Consider the following 12,600-nt stretch of genomic DNA (forward strand, 5'->3'; position numbering starts at 1 on the left):
ACGATTGCAACAAATTCTCAAAACGTCGGCCTGTCCCACCTCCACAGCCCACGCCCCCAAAGCCAAACATATTCATATGTGCAATAATTCATTATGCCAGTGCCTTGCTGTACACAAATCGAGATGACGCGATATAGACTCGGTTTCCGGCTTCGAAATAGAAGCCAAGCCGCAAAGCAAAAGTGATGACGGGAAGCAATGCCATACGGAAGAGAAGAAATGTGTGGAGAAGACGGGCTGTTCTGTGCGGCCTAGAGAAATGATCATGATGGTAAACATGCAAGAAGAGCGCAAGGTGCCAAACCGCAAGGAGAATCAGAGGCTGCGAACGAAGTGGAGATGCGAGAGGAAGCAACACGCAAAAACGACAAAACGGGACCCCTTTGATCAAACGCTCGATTGGCAGCTGCCAAGTAAATCAGGCAAAGACGGCATGCGACGGTATGCTGCTCTCCTAACAAGGACGCAAAAATGCAAGAAAGGCCGAAGGAGACAGCGAAGAACAAAGCTCCTCGCGACCAAAGAAAAAGTGACTTTAGAACCCAGAGCAAAACCTGGTAAGACGATGCGATGCGAATGCTGCCGACTCTTGTAACTGTCCCGATGCCCGTTGCCGTCCTGTTCGTCCATCCTTCCGTTCCTGTATGCGCCAATATTCCGGCCTGGATGCAGCACGCCGTGTGTGCGTGCGTGGCCCTCCAGGCCCTGTATCCCATGGTATCTTTATACAAACCGCCCGCCCGCCCAACCAACAGAAAGAAACAGAAAGAAAAAAAAAAGGGGGGGGGGGGGGGGGGGAAGGCGTGAGATGAACCCCCTGACCCGACTCTGTAAACGCCGCACGTCTACCCCATGCTCATTGATGCTTCCACTCCGGCACCGCCCACGTTACTCTCATCGTTGCCCTCGTCTTCTCGCTCCCCGGCGCCTGACCACCGCGCGGCCAGCTCTTCAATCTTCGGCACCAGCTCTGGAATGCGAAATGGCTTGCTGACGACGTCGTCCATGCCGGCGGCCATGAGCTGCGCAATCTGCTCGGCGCGCGCGTTCGCCGTGACCGCGATGATGGGCAAGTGCCGCACAATCTTGCCGCACGACTCCCACTCGCGGATCTTGCGCGTTGCTGCCAGGCCGTCCATGACGGGCATTTCCTGGTCCATGAGGACCACCGAAAGATCGAGAAGGGGGTTATCTTCGTGGTCTGCCGAGCCTTGGCGGTTGGTCGAGGCAAAGTGCGTGCTATGGCGCAGCTTGTCCAGGCATTCGCCGCCGTGGTTGGCGACGTGGACGCTGAAACCGGCGTTCTTCAGCTGCTTTTGCAGCACTCTTTGGTTGACGAGGTTGCTGTCCCACATTAGTCAATAACGAACATGAAAGAAACACTAAAGGAAGGTGATCTTACTCCTCTACAATCAAAACGACGGTATCCTTCCTTTCCTTTGCCTTCGCGGGAGCATTCTCTGTCGGCACAGAGCTCACGGCGGGTGCAAAGTCCTTGGTTTTGACCACTGATTCCTGCGACCCGCCAGCCCTCTTCCGCAAATCGCTGGCCGTGCGGCCGAGATTGATGGCGTATTGTTCGCATAGATCCTCTGGGGGGCAGCACCGCCTACCCTTGACGTAAAAGGCAAACGTGCTGCCTTTGCCTGCTTCTGAGGAGACGCCAATCTCGCCGCCTTGAAGCTCCGTCAGCTCCCGCGAGATAAAGAGTCCAAGGCCTGATCCGCCATATTGCACATGCGTGCGAGGCGACGCTTGTGAAAATCTCAAGAATAGTAGCTTCTTCTCCTCCTCGGTGAGTCCACGGCCCGTATCTTGCACGGCAAAGTGGATGTAAATGTTTTCGCCTGTGCCCCAGTCGGATCCCCGGGTCATGTCGATGCGTTTGGAGCGCGTTGGAAAATAGTCCACGAGCCGATTTTCCAGGGACGAAAACTTCTCGGTCGAGGCTGCGATGGTTAATCGAATAGTACGCTTGGATTCCGTTGTTGTGAATTTGATGGCATTGGTGGTTAGGTTGATGAGGACCTGGAGAACTCGGGAGGGGTCCAGTTTCACCCAGTCCACGCCCAGTCTTTGGAAGGATTCGTCCACAACGAATTCCATTTGAATGTCGGCAGTTTGAAGCTCGCCTTCGAACATTTTCAGGGCTCGTTGGACAACTGTCAATGGCTGCACGTCGACCGGAGTGACAAGGAGCATGGCCGAATCGAGTTTGCTCAGTGTCAGGACATCGTCGACGATGCGTTTTTGATGCTGCGCGCAAAGAGCAATGGTCTGGGCCGCGTCAATGTTGCTCGTGACGAGCTCTGCGTCAATATCTGCAACACCGCGGCTGTGGAAGTTGTCGGCATTTGTGTCTTTGAACTCTGCAAGACTCGAGGAAATCTCATCGGCGCATTGAAGGATTGCACTCTGAGACGGGTTAGCATACAGCAGGACCATTTACAATTGCAGCGGTGAATGACTGCTCCTTGTATAGCTGACATACCAAAGGATTACGCATCTCGTGAGAGGTGATGTCGATAAAGTTCTCTTGCTGGCGCTTCAACTCAACTGCCTCCTCCATCTTGCGTTTCTGGAAGTCTTCCGCCCACTTTTGCTGGCTGATGTTGGTAATGGTGCCAAAGACACTCTTGAGGTGACCACGTTCATCCTTTTCAGGGTAGGCGCTGAAGAGAACCCATGTATCTGTTCTGTTGCCATTGCTGTCTTCCCAGGGGGCTCTGAATCGGAATTCAGCAGTGACAGCTTCGGCATTCTCGACAAGCCTGCTCCACAAGCTCATGACGAGCTTTTGGTCCTCAACCTTGACTGCATTTATCCAGCGGTCTGTACTGGCACTGTTCTTGGGCACTCGTGAGATCAAGTACCACGTGTCGTTGCAATAGGTAATGTGGCCTTCCGAGTCGGCGATGAAGAGGCCTGCAGGGGAGAATTCCGCCATTCGTGTGAACCTCGTCTCACTGTCCCGCGCCTCCTGAGTCCGGGCGGCAAGCTGCTCGGACAGCTCCATGCGATCGAGTGCGGCAAGTTTCGCTGCTCTTTGACCTCGCCGGATCTCTTCTTCAAACAACACGACTGAAGCCAGAGATGTCGCCAACTGCCGACTAAGAAGCTGCACGAATAGACTGTAGTCGTCGTTGTACGGTTGGCGCGGATTGACACCCAATATGAGGAAGCCCAAAATTGCTTCGCCCGTCGTTGGGTGGATAGGGCATACGACGACCGACCGAACCGGATCGTCAAAGCCCCGTCCCTCGATGCCGTCCAGCATATCAGCTGGAAGTTCACCGGTCCCTACTTCAAGCAGGACCGGCTTGTCCGTCTTCATGACCTCTCGCAACACCGGACAGAAGCCTTCCGTACTCGTCTTGAGCTCCAGATTGCGTGGTGCGGAAGGGTGGCCTTTCGGCACACCCAGAGACCCTTCTAATAGGCATACTTTCGTGCCGAACATGCTGCTGGAATGTATCGAAGAGGAGTCGCTATCGGACTCATCCGAAACAGAGTAAAGTAGCACGAAGGGCGTGTCATGCTCGTTACTGGTCAGCGCGGCCAATACCTGTGCCCAAAAGCCCTTGATGTCTCTCGCCGCTGCCGTTCGCTCCCCTACCTCACGAAGAGTGAGCATCCGTCTCTCGGCGATTTTTCTTCTAGTCTTCTCGAACGCAGGATTGTAAAGACCCATGACTTTTCCGTTTGAAATCATGGGTATTATGGACCATCTGTACAAGATCAGCTGTCATACCACCAAGACAAGACTCGATACTCACGAAAAGTACGTCTCTTCAAGGAAGCCGTTGCGCCTGATAAACAAGCAATCATCGTCCTAGAAGAAGTGAGAATTTTTACTAACAAAGACATTTGGCTGAATACCTTCATTGTAGCTTGGCCGCTCAGCTTGGCATTGACAAAGACTTCTTTGACCTCGTTCCAGATTTCAGCCCAAGCGTCCTTGTAACGTTGTCCCATCAACCTGGGATGCTTCTGCCCTGCAAGTAAGACGTAGGCCTCGTTGTATATAGCAACAAGATCATCACCCCAGTACATGGCAGCTGGGTGAGGTGATGCCATGACGAGGTTTGCATAGTTTCGGAGATCAGCCGACCAATATTCGATTGGCCCTAGCGGCGTCGATGCCCAGTCGATGCTGCGGGCAAACTGAATGTGCTTGGGCAGGTCGGAAGTAATGGTTAGGCGGGTCCAATCAAAGAAGCCGAGCTCTTTACGAAGATGTATACTTGGGTCACTGCCGAAGAATGAATCAACATCGCCCGCAACAGCAGCTCGGAGAACGCACTCATTTGATAGTGAAGGATGAGATGACATTGCCATAATGTCGGGTGTACCGAGAGCGCGATTGGCCAGACCGGTTGCAGCGATGGCGGACGGGGTATCGGGAAGGTCTGTGCCTGTATCTTGCGACGAAGGTAGGAGAGAGCTTTGGATGGGAGTGTCTGCAGGAAGACCGGGGGAATTGGGTAGGCCGAAGTAGTCTCTTGCTTCTGTTTCTGGAGCCTCGGTGTCCACGGGGCCCTCGGGCTCGTCGTTGGAGACCAGTAAAGACGCTGATGGCGGCGGTTGCGTCGTGGCCGAGCTGGGGATGGATGACGAGGTCTCCGAGGGTGGCGGCATGGCATAGTTGCCGCTCACGATGCGGTATCGTTTTCGAATGGTGTATGCGTTCCAGGATAGGTCGCTGTAGAGAAGGCCCGGGAGACAAACATCCAAAGATTCACCATTCACAACGGCAGAAAGGAGCCACGTCTTGAACTGGGCGAAACTTCTGAGGGTTGAAGGGTCTTTGGCATCATTCACAGCTTTTCCGGTAATTAAATCGACAAGTCCCGTGCTCGATCGGAGCGCCGCATTTGCGAATACTATATTCAAGTACCCTGGACCATATACAGAGGGATCCCCCAAGTCCACGATGAAGGTCGGTCGGCCATCGTGTTCCAGCAACTCGGTTATACCAATCTGGCTCAGCCCGCGAGGAAGCTCCTTGTCTCGAGAATCGGGGGAGGCGGGGGAGGGTCGTTGAACTGGGCTGGAGGTTGCGAGGGTGCCGCGAGCGAGAGTGACGGTTCTGATGCCACTGTCCTCGCGGGCATTGCTCATCATCCTCGCAGCGGCCTCGGAGCTGGAGAAGCGGGCAGGCAGAGGCGGCCTGGCTCGCTTGGTGTTTGAAAAAAAGAGCGGCGACGGGGGCTGCGGCTTCTTGTCGCGGGGAGGCCAGGAGAAGTCAAAGTGGTCCAGAGTATGGCGCGAGCGAGTGTGAAGCTTGCGACGCTTGTGCAGAGGCTCGGAGGGAGGTTTGACTTCTGGAGCCGAGGTCGAGTGGCTGGCGGCGCGCTTTTCAGCGGGCTTGGAAGGGGTGACAAAAGAATCAGCGACAGGTTTCGGCGGCGAACAAGGCTGCGGGTCTGAGGAGCGGTTCAGAGAGGGAGGTTGGCCGGGGGTGGGCTTTGAGGGCCAAGCGGGACGCGCAAAGGTGGTGGTGGTGGTGGTGGTGCTGTGGTGATGCGAGGCGGCGGCGGCGGCGGCGGCGACTTGAGTACGGACGGGGGTGGAGGAAAGGTTGTCCAGCGTGGCGCAATACTCGGGAGTGCTCAGGCGGCGCTTCTCTGAGTTGTTGGAGTCGTCGGAGGTGCCCTGTCGTCCGGTGAAGATGGAGCGAGGATTATTCATAGAGGCGGAAGGGCGCGAGTCGTGGGCATGTCGACGCCTCGACGAGCACAGGCCGAGCAGCAGATGGAAGCTGAAGGCGCGGCTGCGGAATGACGATGGCGACGACTGGCGAGGCTAGCGCACCGAAGGCTAAGGTATTTAGCACCGGCACTCGGTTGGTACATGTACCAGTGGTAGGCAGGGATTCGGCGTTTGGCTGGGGACCTGAAGAGCAGAGGACCTGAGCGCAGAAACGGCATGGGGGGAGATGGTGGTGAGGAAGAAGGGAGGGAAGGGGTTGGACGACAGCACCAGAGGCAGTCCAGACGAGCAGAATCATTTTTTCTCTCTCCTCAGTTTGTCGCAGCAGTGTAGCGGGCGCGGCGGGAGGATTCATGACATCCATCAGCCCAGCCCAGGGTCTCGCCTCGCAGGTGGTGCATCAGTGGGTCCCAGGCCCGCCGCCAGCTCCAGACCTGACCGACTCTGGGACCCTCTGATCTGCACCCACCCCAGACCACCTCCACCTGCGCCTGCTGAAACACTGCTGCTCTGCTATGCGCATTGCTTCCTTCACGTCCTTCGCCCTGCATCCGGTTCGCCTCTTTGTGCTCAAGTCGCTTTGTCAACCTCTACAAACTCCCTGCCTGTCACTCTCCGCGTGTCTGTCCTACAACACTCGCCAAAGCTCAAAGAAGCAACCTTGCAGAATGGACGACAATGACCAACTCGTTGTCCGCTCCGCAAGCAGCCATGCGCCCGCTACTAAAGAACTTGCTTCTCCACATCTTTCTAGTCTGACCGTCTACGCGCGAGCCATTTCCACTTCTTGCTTCCACGTCTTCTCGCCTTCAGAAACCGCTGACCATCATGTCGCAACTACCCGACTCATCTCCCGAGCCCGACGGAGACAGCCAACAACCAGATGTTCTTCACAGGGGCGACATGTATCCAGCCTATGCAACCATCCCCGCGGCTCCGTTGCCCAAACCGTACGGATGGTGGGCCGACATTGCTCCCAGGTTGGATGAATCCCAGAGGAACGTCATGCCAATGGTCATCAAAGCTTACGACCATTTGGTCGAGCGACAGCAGATGGAAATGAATGCCCTTCACGCTGAAGAAACCGCAATGCTGTTCGCAAGAGTCATTGCCAATATGGACCTTAAGTTTAACGAAATCCCCAAAGAGGAACGCAGGGAAAGGACAAAGCGGACCGCTCTGGTTTTTTGGCGAGCGTGGGGAGCGCAGGTCGATCCAATCTACAAGCGCGAACGGACTTGGGCAGAGTATGATGATTTTGTTCATGATGCCGCGTTTGAGGCTCTCAAGTACCTGAGGCTGTCAGTGGATGATTTCAACGACGAATACGAGCAAGTGTTGGATGATCAGTGGGGGATTGACAACCACGAAAGATACGAAGAACGACGTCGCCGCCGAGATGAGGAGCACATCAAGCAGAGACAAGAATACCTGCAAGGTATCGGCCCGCTTCAAATAATACCAGGAACACATGGACAAGGGACACCATTGACGCCGCACGGAAGAAGCGCATCAATCCCATCGTATACACCACCGAGTCCAACCCAGGTTCACAGGAAGATCTCGAACGACCTGGATGCTGGGAGCAGTTCCGGAGAAAGCCTCAGCATCTCTGGAGCACCTCGACCCGTGAAATTTTATTTTGGGAAGCACAATGAGCATCTCACAACACTCCAGCGGGATCTTCAGACTGGCCTTCGTCACGAAGATTTCAAGACATGCAGGAGGCTCCAAGTTCAGGAGGCCGAAGAGCTGCGTCAGCAGCAGAAACTTGACTTGGCACACTTGCCTCAAGAAAGCGATTCTAAATTCGATTACGCACATCAGCGAATGTTGGATTGGCACCAAAAGCAAAAACTGAAGATCCGGAGAAAACACCTCCAAGAGTTGCAAGTGTTGGCGGAAGCAAAGAACCTTGACCAACAACCAAAACCAACGTCGACGGATCCACAAACCCCCAAACCCTCCTATGCGTCGTATTCAAACAGCCTGAGGAGAGCCAGGAGTCTACAAGGTCGATCAGCTACACCTTTCTCGAAAAGGTCAAGAAGCCACGGCCCACGCTACCTAGAATTCGATGACGATGGAGCTGAGATTCCATTCCTACATCGCCGTCCTTTAGAAGATGAGAGAATGATCAGTCCTGCCGTCAGATCATCCGCTTCACACCGTAACACCGGCCCGCGCCGTCTCTGCTACGAGAGACATTCCGCACCGGCAGCATTTACGCCATACACCCCGGAACCAATGATTGGAGGCGAGAGAATCGAGCCGCTTAACGCAGGAACTCTTCTCGACTCGCGACCACCGGTCCCTGCTTTGGTAATCACGAAGCCAGCAGACAGCGCACCAGCAGAATCAGGAAGGGGATGGGGAAGGCCTAGGCGCAACAACCCATCAAACTTGACCACTCCCACGTCCGCTGGCGCTTTCCCAAAACCTGGTCAACCTGGTGGTGGTTTGAATTCTGGAGGTCTTCGTCCCGACGTGTCGATTGGAAATGCACGAAGTGGCCGTGGCCCTCGAAGTCCTGGAACGCCGAGCCCAACTCCAAGGATATTTTCCAACGATCGAAATCCAGAGTTCTCTTCTAGTTCTGGCAACTTCTTTGATTCGGCTTACTACGCGTCGGTGCACACCCCCGACCGCAAGGCTGCTTTCGGATCTCTTTTGAGGCCTAGCTCATCCGCCGCAGTGTTTTCCGACAAGCAGCAGCCTGACGGCATGTCTGCTAAGTCTCCTAGCTTCCCGAAGAACAATACAGAACGGGGAAATGGTCCTAGCTCTGTGAGCTTCAAGAATAAGGACCCATTTGCTGCTCCAAAGCCTTCCGTCAACGGACAACCAGCTTCTTTTTCAAATCCACCGGGCCGTTTCCCAGCGACAACCTCCAGGCCACCTGCACGCCCTTCGACGTTGAACTCAAACTATCAGCCAGGCGCCATGTCTACGTTTCCCGGCTCTGCTTACGTACCACCTACCAACAGACAAACACCGAAGTCTGTTCTCAGGACGAAGCCGTTGGACAACATTGAATCGCGTACAAATGGTTTGGGTGCTGGCCCCGATGGCCCTTTTTCGCCTAGGGCATCTCCCGGGATAGCCTCCTACGACGCGCCGTTGGTTGGGTCTGATTCGCATCCAGATGATCTATATGCTAGCCCCGATAGCCCCTTTTCGCCTAGGACATCTCGCGGGACAGCCTCTCACAATGAGGATCGGTTGATTGAGTCCGACTCGGATCAAAACGATCTGAGTGCTCGCCCTAGAACCACTCGTTTCTTGGCCAGGCCATCTCTCAGGACAACATCTCGCAATGAGACCATGGAGCATGACGTAGACGGCTTGGCCCACTCAAGAACCCCAAAGGAGATTGAACTTCCTCGGAATATGCTTGTGGCGTCTCGCAATACTCTTTCTGATAATCTCAACGCATACGACGGCTACGATGGCTTTCGAAATTTCAGACCGCTCCCTGCAGCGCCCGAAAGATCAAACGTGCCTCGGAGGAGGCTCATGGCAACTACCAGGACACCATTTCAGACCGAGACTCCGTCTGCTAGTTTCAACGCGTATGGCGGCCGAAATGGCTTTCGAGATCTCAGACCGTCCTCTGCTGCGCCTGAGAAATCTATCGTTCCTCGGAGTAGGTTCTCTGCGACTCCGAGGATACCACCTCAGCATGAGCCTCCATCCGCTGGTTTTAACGCTTACGGCGGCCGGAATGGGATTCGGGACCTCGGACCGTCCTCTGCTGCGCCTGAAAAATCTCACGTGCCTCCTCCCAGGCACACTCCAAGACGATCCCGCTCAAGAACTATTCCTGGTCCCGATCTCGCCTCTCCTCACACCTTCCCACAATATGAGCGCAATGCGGGTATATCTACTGAGCAGAATCCACCACGTGTCGAAGTTTCCAGACCTGGAAGCCTCAAGCGGCCACATCCAGATACGTCTCCGGGCCATTGGGACTCTTTAAAAGGTGGCCTTTCTGGTGGGTTTTCGTCCTTTGCAGGCCTTTTCACCCCCAGATCCAAGGCACCTGCAGCACAAATCCCTACGCAGTCTGGACCAGGAACATCGGACGACAGGACTGACCTCGAACGTCCGGACAAACGCAGGCGCCTGAACACACTGGTGGTCGATGATGAGCCTCTTGCAATGGATACCGTCCCAGACGAGATTATTCCCGATCATGAGACGCCAGCCCTTACGCAAGCTGACTCGCACAATACTGCCCCTAGCTATGAGACGGAGCCGTCTGAAGATAACGAAATCGAGTTTTGGAAAAGATTATTCCCGCACATGCTTCAAGAATCGCGAAGGCGCAACGAGATTAATAAATGGCAGCACTCTTTCTGGGAAAGGCAAATGAGCAAAGCTGGCTCTGAGTCCGCGGTATTTGACGCGTGGGACAATTTCACCACCGAGATAGGGCTTCCCCCCAAGTACAAAAACCCCTCAGATCCGAAGCATAGGGAATATCTGAAGTCCATCGACCCAAAAAGGACTGTCCCTGTGGAACCTACGAATGACACGGAAAAGATCGGCGGCAGTGAAAGCGCGGTCTTTCCTGCTACAGACCCTCCTATCGAGGTTACCAGAGAAAAACTCTTCAGGTCAATTCAACGATGCCGAAGGCAAAACACACTTCCTGCAGAGCAATGCGATTACTGGGAAAGTCAAGCGAACAAAGCTGACTCTATGGATGAGTTAAGGGATGTGTGGCTCAGTTATAGAATTAAAATTCCGCCCCTCGAGTACCAAAACCTCTCGAAACAGAAGTCCACGGAGAAGCCGCGACCCGTCCTCAGGGCCGCTAGCACCAGAGAACGGATGAGGAAGATCGTAGAGGAGACTCAAATGACCGACAATAAGTCTGCGAGCTGGCTTCGAAAGTTGAACAACGCGGATACAGCAGAAGGTCTTCGTAAGTGGAAGTCCGACTTCTACAAGGACCATCCTAATTACAATCCCAAAGTCAATGATACCACTCCGTCTGGGAAGCGAGACCGCGAGGGGTGGCCTTTTAAACCATTCGTCCCATATCCTACGCCGAAAACCTCTTCGAAACCGACCTCCCAACGGACTCCTTCCGGAGTTGTTATTCGAGCTAAAGACACTTCTCGGGATTTCGCGAGGAAGGACAGACATCTTGACCCGCGAACGGCCATTGAGAGCGGAAAGAGGGGAAGTGGAACGCTTCCATTTTCCAACCGTTTCCCCCGCCGTGAGACACCAAAAGTGACCGACACATCCCAGTTCGACAGATTCCTCCTCGGCGCGCGCCAAGAGGCGAACAGGGACGGCACGCAGGACGCGTCGGGCAAGAAGCCCAGCCATGTTCCAAAGGACACCGGAAAACAGCAGAGACCGCCAGCAAAGCAACAGCCTCGCAGACGTGCCCTGAACGCGAGCAGACCGAAAAAGACGGGCGGGACTGGATCGTCGGATAGTGGCTCTGACACTGACGGACCGGAGTTTGTTGACCCGGACAAGCGCAAAGCTCCAGCGAGTGAAGATGACGTGTGGGAGACGCCGTCGGAGGACAGCAGCAGCGGCATTTTTGGCGGGAGTGGTGAAGACGATGATGATGGCGCGAGGGATTATGATTGGGAGCCTACTATGCCGCGTGAGATGGAAGTGGACGAGGAAGAGGGTGATGATCAAGAGAAGAAAGGGGATGAGGAAGAGGTCGATATTGAAGAAGAGACCGAAATTGAAGAAGTGACCGACACTGAAGAAGAGGAAGATAGTGATGAACAGGAGAAGGAAACGGATGATGAAGATGAAGAAGACGTGTTTACCGATATTGAGGAAGAGGAGTATGCTGAGGATGATAGAGAGGAAGAAAGGGATGGTGGCGCGAAAGACCACATCAGTATCTCCAGTAGTCGTGAGTCAAGTCCATTGAGTGAGAGTGAAAACGACAACGACGAGACTCTTTCGCGCCTGGACGTCGGCTCCAGATACCTCGGAAGCGACGACGGGGAGTACAACGATCTTTTCGAGGAGGAGGACAACGACGAAGACGAGCCCAACAACTCCGAAAGCACCGACTACGGCTCGTCCTCGTCGTCGTCCAACTCGCCCGCCGACCGCCCCAAGCGCAGGCACTCCAGCAACAGCTCCTCCTCCAACTCACTCTCCTCCTCCAAAATCGAAGAAAAAGAAGAGGCAGTCCCCGACGCACTCCCCTCCTACCTCAAGCTCAGCCTCCAGCGCTACATCGCCTACTGGGCCCTCCACGACGGCATCACGCCCACGCAATCCGCCGAATACACGCGGCGCCTGGCCAAGTGCAACAGCGGCGGCTACGCCGATGTCGAAGAAGACGTCATCGAGCAGCTGCTGGAGCGGCAGCTGGAGCGGCTGCGCGACGCAGATCCCGAACGGCACGCGTGGCTCGCGCAAACGTTTGCGGACGAGTGGGTGCCGGGCGTCGGCGGCAAGCATGACTGGACGCGGTTTGTGGAGCCGCCGTGTGATACGCGGAAGGGCGGGTGTGCGGTTTGTGCGGAGAAGGTTAGAGATGGGGTTACGGTTAGTTCGTTCTATGGGGGGCCGGGGTAGTGGGTGGTTGGTAAGGGGGTGGATGGGAGGGGAATGAGGGGGTAAAGGACTTAGGTCGGTCTCTTTTGTTGCCCGTGTTTGGCTTTGGGTTTATTTACCGCCAGTGCCACTTTAATAATGAAGCTTTGCCGTTGAATTTGACTTGCCGCTCGCAAACATAGCTACAGTGTATCTGCAACAAGATAAAGGTGCTGTGACCAAACTATGAGAGAATAGTCAATTTCATGCGTAATCGAAGAACCACTGCTGTTGTGGAGACGGGGTAACCTCCGTAGCCGAAGGACAGTGTCTTGCGTCTTTGCGTTAGCCATCTGT

The 12,600-nt window shown here is 54.9% G+C and overlaps 2 protein-coding genes across 2 annotated transcripts; one reads left to right on the forward strand and one right to left on the reverse strand.

The window, feature by feature from the left end:
* Positions 1 to 720: 720 nt before the first annotated feature.
* Positions 721 to 5,814, reverse strand: J3D65DRAFT_169042 (uncharacterized protein). Its single transcript, XM_066794237.1, has 5 exons — positions 3,880 to 5,814; positions 3,777 to 3,832; positions 2,492 to 3,728; positions 1,403 to 2,415; positions 721 to 1,344 (listed from the first exon to the last, which is right to left on the reverse strand). Exons 1-5 carry the CDS (start codon positions 5,689 to 5,691, stop codon positions 846 to 848), a joined length of 4,617 nt encoding a protein of 1,538 aa, XP_066649960.1. The 5' UTR covers positions 5,692 to 5,814; the 3' UTR covers positions 721 to 845.
* A 350-nt stretch (positions 5,815 to 6,164) lies between these two features.
* J3D65DRAFT_642219 (uncharacterized protein) lies at positions 6,165 to 12,288 on the forward strand (the record flags this gene model as incomplete). Its single annotated transcript, XM_066801963.1, has 1 exon — positions 6,165 to 12,288. Exon 1 carries the CDS (start codon positions 6,541 to 6,543, stop codon positions 12,283 to 12,285), a length of 5,745 nt encoding a protein of 1,914 aa, XP_066649961.1. The 5' UTR covers positions 6,165 to 6,540.
* Between the last annotated feature and the right edge of the window lie 312 nt (positions 12,289 to 12,600).

The sequence above is a fragment of the Phyllosticta citribraziliensis genome (genome assembly GCF_038025025.1).
Source record: "Phyllosticta citribraziliensis strain CPC 17464 chromosome Unknown J3D65scaffold_16, whole genome shotgun sequence".
Taxonomy (NCBI): Eukaryota; Fungi; Ascomycota; class Dothideomycetes; order Botryosphaeriales; family Phyllostictaceae; genus Phyllosticta; species Phyllosticta citribraziliensis.

Coding starts and splice junctions, on each gene's coding strand:
- J3D65DRAFT_169042 (XM_066794237.1), bottom strand. CDS start 5,691: ATGAATAATCCTCGCTCCATCTTCACCGGACGACAGGGCACCTCCGAC. Junction 3,833..3,879: donor GCGGCCAAGCTACAATGAAG/GTATTCAGCCAA, acceptor CACTTCTTCTAG/GACGATGATTGCTTGTTTAT. Junction 2,416..2,491: donor ACGAGATGCGTAATCCTTTG/GTATGTCAGCTA, acceptor AACCCGTCTCAG/AGTGCAATCCTTCAATGCGC.